Genomic DNA, 5000 nt, shown 5'->3' on the forward strand with positions numbered 1-5000 from the left:
GTTTCCGTTTGTTTCCGTTTGTTTCCGTTTGTTTCCGTTTGTTTCTCTTTGTTTCAGTTTGTTTCCCTTTGTTTCCGTTTGTTTCCGTTTGTTTCCGTTTGTTTCCGTTTGTTTCCGTTTGTTTCTCTTTGTTTCCGTTTGTTTCCGTTTGTTTCCGTTTGTTTCCGTTTGTTTCCGTTTGTTTCCGTTTGTTTCTGTTTATTTCCGTTTGTTTCCGTTTGTTTCTGTTTGTTTCTCTTTGTTTCCGTTTGTTTCCGTTTGTTTCTCTTTGTTTCTGTTTGTTTCCCTTTGTTTCAGTTTGTTTCCGTTTGTTTCCGTTTGTTTCCGTTTGTTTCCGTTTGTTTCCGTTTGTTTCAGTTTGTTTCCGTTTGTTTCCGTTTGTTTCCGTTTGTTTCCGTTTGTTTCCGTTTGTTTCAGTTTGTTTCCGTTTGTTTCAGTTTGTTTCCGTTTGTTTCCCTTTGTTTCCGTTTGTTTCCGTTTGTTTCCGTTTGTTTCCGTTTGTTTCCGTTTGTTTCCGTTTGTTTCCGTTTGTTTCAGTTTGTTTCCGTTTGTTTCCGTTTGTTTCCGTTTGTTTCAGTTTGTTTCCGTTTGTTTCCGTTTGTTTCCGTTTGTTTCCGTTTGTTTCCGTTTGTTTCCGTTTGTTTCCGTTTGTTTCCGTTTGTTTCCGTTTGTTTCCGTTTGTTTCAGTTTGTTTCCGTTTGTTTCTCTTTGTTTCCTTTTGTTTCCGTTTGTTTCCGTTTGTTTCTCTTTGTTTCCGTTTGTTTCTGTTTGTTTCCGTTTGTTTCTGTTTGTTTCCGTTTGTTTCTCTTTGTTTCCGTTTGTTTCCGTTTGTTTCCGTTTGTTTCCGTTTGTTTCAGTTTGTTTCTGTTTGTTTCCGTTTGTTTCCGTTTGTTTCAGTTTGTTTCTCTTTGTTTCCTTTTGTTTCCGTTTGTTTCCGTTTGTTTCTCTTTGTTTCCGTTTGTTTCCGTTTGTTTCCGTTTGTTTCCGTTTGTTTCCGTCTGTTTCCGTTTGTTTCTCTTTGTTTTCGTTTGTTTCCGTTTGTTTCCGTTTGTTTCCGTTTGTTTCCGTTTGTTTCAGTTTGTTTCCGTTTGTTTCCGTTCGTTTCCGTTTGTTTCTGTTTGTTTCAGTTTGTTTCAGTTTGTTTCCGTTTGTTTCCGTTTGTTTCAGTTTGTTTCAGTTTGTTTCTCTTTGTTTCCGTTTGTTTCCGTTTGTTTCCGTTCGTTTCCGTTTGTTTCCGTTTGTTTCCGTTTGTTTCCGTTTGTTTCCGTTTGTTTCTCTTTGTTTTCGTTTGTTTCCGTTTGTTTCCGTTTGTTTCCGTTTGTTTCCGTTTGTTTCCGTTTGTTTCCGTTTGTTTCCGTTTGTTTCTGTTTGTTTCAGTTTGTTTCAGTTTGATAAATGATAAATATCACGATGTTCAGTCAAAGATACGATAAATATCACGATGTTCAGTCAAAGATGCGATAAATATCACGATGTTCAGTCAAAGATACGATAAATATCACGATGTTCAGTCAAAGATGCGATAAATATCACGATGTTCAGTCAAAAATACAATAAATATCACGATGTTCAGTCAAAGATACGATAAATATCACGATGTTCAGTCAAAGATACGATAAATATCACGATGTTCAGTCAAAGATACGATAAATATCACGATGTTCAGTCAAAGATACGATAAATATCACGATGTTCAGTCAAAGATACGATAAATATCACGATGTTCAGTCAAAGATACGTTAAATATCACGATGTTCAGTCAAAGATACGATAAATATCACGATGTTCAGTCAAAGATACGATAAATATCACGATGTTCAGTCAAAGATACGATAAATATCACGATGTTCAGTCAAAGATACGATAAATATCACGATGTTCAGTCAAAGATACGATAAATATCCGGATATTCGACGTCGTCACTTTCTTCCTGTCAAACCCAAAGCTGCTGGATTCATGTTTGCTTGACTCTCGTCGCTGTGACTCAAACAGGAAGAGGAAGTGATAGTTCGTGTAGTTTCTTCACAAACGCACCTTCAAACATAATCTGATATGATACGGTTGTTATTATAAAGTGAACGGGACCAGAGGAAGCTCGAGGAGCTTACAGGGGGGACGCCGTGGTTCATGGCGAGGCAGTGGAACAGTCCAGAATATCCACAGTTTCCACCTGTGAGCAAAATAATGAGCTCCAGGACATGATTAATACATGACCTGCACACACACACACACACACACACACACACACACACACACACACACACACACACACACACACACACACACACACACACACACACACACACACACACACGTCCCAGGTGTCCATGAGCAAACAGATCCATATCAGATAGAGTTTAGGAGGTGGTGAACACCTGAAGGCCGTCATCATCAGTCCTGTTCTGTATCTACCCCCCCCCCCCCCCCCCCCCCCCCCCCCCCCACACACACACACACACACACACACACACACACACACACACACACAGCACTCATGCTGCTGCAACATGTGGACCACGTTCCCCTGATATAAGTGGTTTGGTTCTCCTTTGGTGTGTGAGCTCGGGGCTGGAGACGGGACCAAGACCACACAGTCGAGGATTCAGTTCGTTCACAACCTGAAACACGAGGCAGGAGTTCAGATCTTGGTTTAGCTCAGAGACTCAAAGAGGGGGGGTGGATCCAGACGCTACAGCAACACCAGCGTCTGGAGTCCAAACCCGCTCTTCCTGCAGAGCAGACGGGCTGAACATGAAAAGGATTCATGTTTAAATCGATGCGTTCAGGTGCAGCCTCCGGATCCCTCCGGTCCAGAGTGAACGTCCGTCATGAACGCTGTTGTTTCCGTGTTTCTGCTCCTGCGTCCGTCCGTCGTGTGTTTACAGGAACTCATCTGAAGCTCGTTATGTTTGTGCAGAGAACGCGGGTTTCCTCGTGAGCGCATCGATATTACATGTTTTTAAAGTTCATACAAGTTAATGACGTCCGCGGAGAGTCTTTGTCTCCGCGCTGCTCAATGTCCTCCGTCTGCTTCTCCTCAGATCCAGAGGTGGAGCAGGAGGCTCAGAGGGAATCCACTCAGTCCGACAGCGATGACTGCATCGTTCATGGACGCACCGCAGGGAGGAAGGTCAGTGAACGCCTCACAGGGTCAGTGAACGCCTCAGAGGGTCAGTGAACGCCGCAGAGGGTCAGTGAACGCCTCACAGGGTCATTGAACGCCTCAGACAGCAGCAGAGGGTCAGTGAACGCCTCAGACAGCAGCAGAGGGTCAGTGAACGCCTCAGACAGCAGCAGAGGGTCAGTGAACGCCTCAGAGGGTCAGTGAACGCCTCAGAGGGTCAGTGAACGCCTCACAGGGTCATTGAACGCCTCAGACAGCAGCAGAGGGTCATTGAACGCCTCAGACAGCAGCAGAGGGTCAGTGAACGCCTCAGAGAGCAGCTGAGGGTCAGTGGTCGCCTCACAGGGTCAGTGAATGCCTCAGAGGGTCAGTGGTCGCCTCAGAGGGTCAGTGAACGTCTCAGAGGGTCAGTGAACGCCTCACAGGGTCAGTGAAGGCCTCAGAGGGTCAGTGAAGGCCTCCTAGGGTCAGTGGTCGCCTCACAGGGTCAGTGAATGCCTCAGAGGGTCAGTGGTCGCCTCAGAGGGTCAGTGAACGTCTCAGAGGGTCAGTGAACGCCTCACAGGGTCAGTGAAGGCCTCAGAGGGTCAGTGAAGGCCTCCTAGGGTCAGTGAAGGCCTCACAGGGTCAGTGAATGCCTCAGAGGGTCAGTGAACGTCTCACAGGGTCGGTGAACGCCTCACAGGGTCAGTGAACGCCTCAGAGGGTCAGTGAACGCCTCACAGGGTCAGTGAACGCCTCACAGGGTCGGTGAACGTCTCACAGGGTCGGTGAACGCCTCACAGGGTCAGTGAACGCCTCAGAGGGTCAGTGAACGTCTCACAGGGTCAGTGAACGCCTCACAGGGTCGGTGAACGTCTCACAGGGTCGGTGAACGCCTCACAGGGTCAGTGAACGCCTCAGAGGGTCGGTGAACGTCTCACAGGGTCGGTGAACGCCTCAGAGGTTCAGTGAACGCCTCAGAGGGTCGGTGAATGCCTCAGAGGGTCAGTGAACGCCTCACAGGGTCGGTGAATGCCTCAGAGGGTCAGTGAACGCCTCGTGTTTCCCTCCTGAAGGTGTTTTTGTTTTTGTGGAGCTTCAGGTCGATTTTATTCTGCATACGAGCAAAAAACAAAGTTCCTCTGGAGTCAAGAGCTCCCGGATTCTCTCTGCTCATCAGAAACAGTCCCAGACCAAAACACATCGACCGTCACAAACATGTAAACACAAACAAAACAGAACAAAACAAAACAAAACAAAACAAAACAAAACAGAACAGAACAGCAGACTTTAACAACAGCAGGTTTGGATTCATTCATAAGCTGCTGTCATCAGAGACCTGCAGCTTCCCAAACACTGAGCTAACATTAGCAAGGAGATAACATTAGCCAGCTAAGGTTTCACTGAGCTAATGTTAGCAAGAAGCTAACATTAGCCAGCTACCTGTAGCTTAGCTCTGCTGCATGGATGTGGCGTCGGTTGCTATGTAACGTTAGCTGATAAAGAGCAGGAGAGTCTGGATGAACCAGCTTCTGATTTTAATAATAATAATATTTATAATAATCTTTACTAATGTGATGAACTGCTGTGTTTGCGTCCTCAGCCCTCGGAGCGCGTGCGGGTGGAGGGTGGTGTCTCTGAGCCTGAGGCCGGAGTCCCGTGTGTCCCGTGACGGCAGCGTGGTGCGTCTGTTTGTGGAGTACTCTCTGCTGGACCTGCCCACGGAGGAGACGCCCCTGTCCCTGCCCAAACCCCCCCAGGGCAAGACCATCATCTACAACCACAGCAAAGGTGAGGCCCCGCCCCGCAGACCCAGGCCCCGCCCCACAGACCCAGGCCCCGCCCCACAGACCCAGGCCCCGCCCCCACAGACACAGGCCCCGCCCCACATACC

At 47.2% G+C, this 5000-nt stretch overlaps 2 protein-coding genes across 2 annotated transcripts in view; one reads left to right on the forward strand and one right to left on the reverse strand.

Annotated features, from left to right (window-relative positions):
• The window catches only part of irx5b (iroquois homeobox 5b), a gene marked incomplete at both ends in the record, with an annotated part of 5017 nt that extends 2888 nt beyond the window's left edge, over window positions 1-2129 (reverse strand). The window contains one exon of the mRNA XM_083916351.1: window positions 2109-2129. Coding sequence (XP_083772477.1) covers window positions 2109-2129 — 21 coding nt within the window. The remainder of the gene's footprint in view (window positions 1-2108) is intronic.
• An 887-nt stretch (window positions 2130-3016) lies between these two features.
• rpgrip1l (RPGRIP1 like) overlaps window positions 3017-5000 on the forward strand; it is a gene marked incomplete at its 5' end in the record, with an annotated part of 4704 nt that continues 2720 nt past the window's right edge. The window contains 3 exon segments of the mRNA XM_083916352.1: window positions 3017-3130; window positions 4710-4733; window positions 4735-4897. Of these exon segments, the coding sequence (XP_083772478.1) occupies window positions 3017-3130; window positions 4710-4733; window positions 4735-4897 (301 nt within the window).

Source organism: Echiichthys vipera (genome assembly GCF_963691815.1).
Source record: "Echiichthys vipera genome assembly, chromosome: 7".
Classification (NCBI taxonomy): Eukaryota; Metazoa; Chordata; class Actinopteri; order Perciformes; family Trachinidae; genus Echiichthys; species Echiichthys vipera.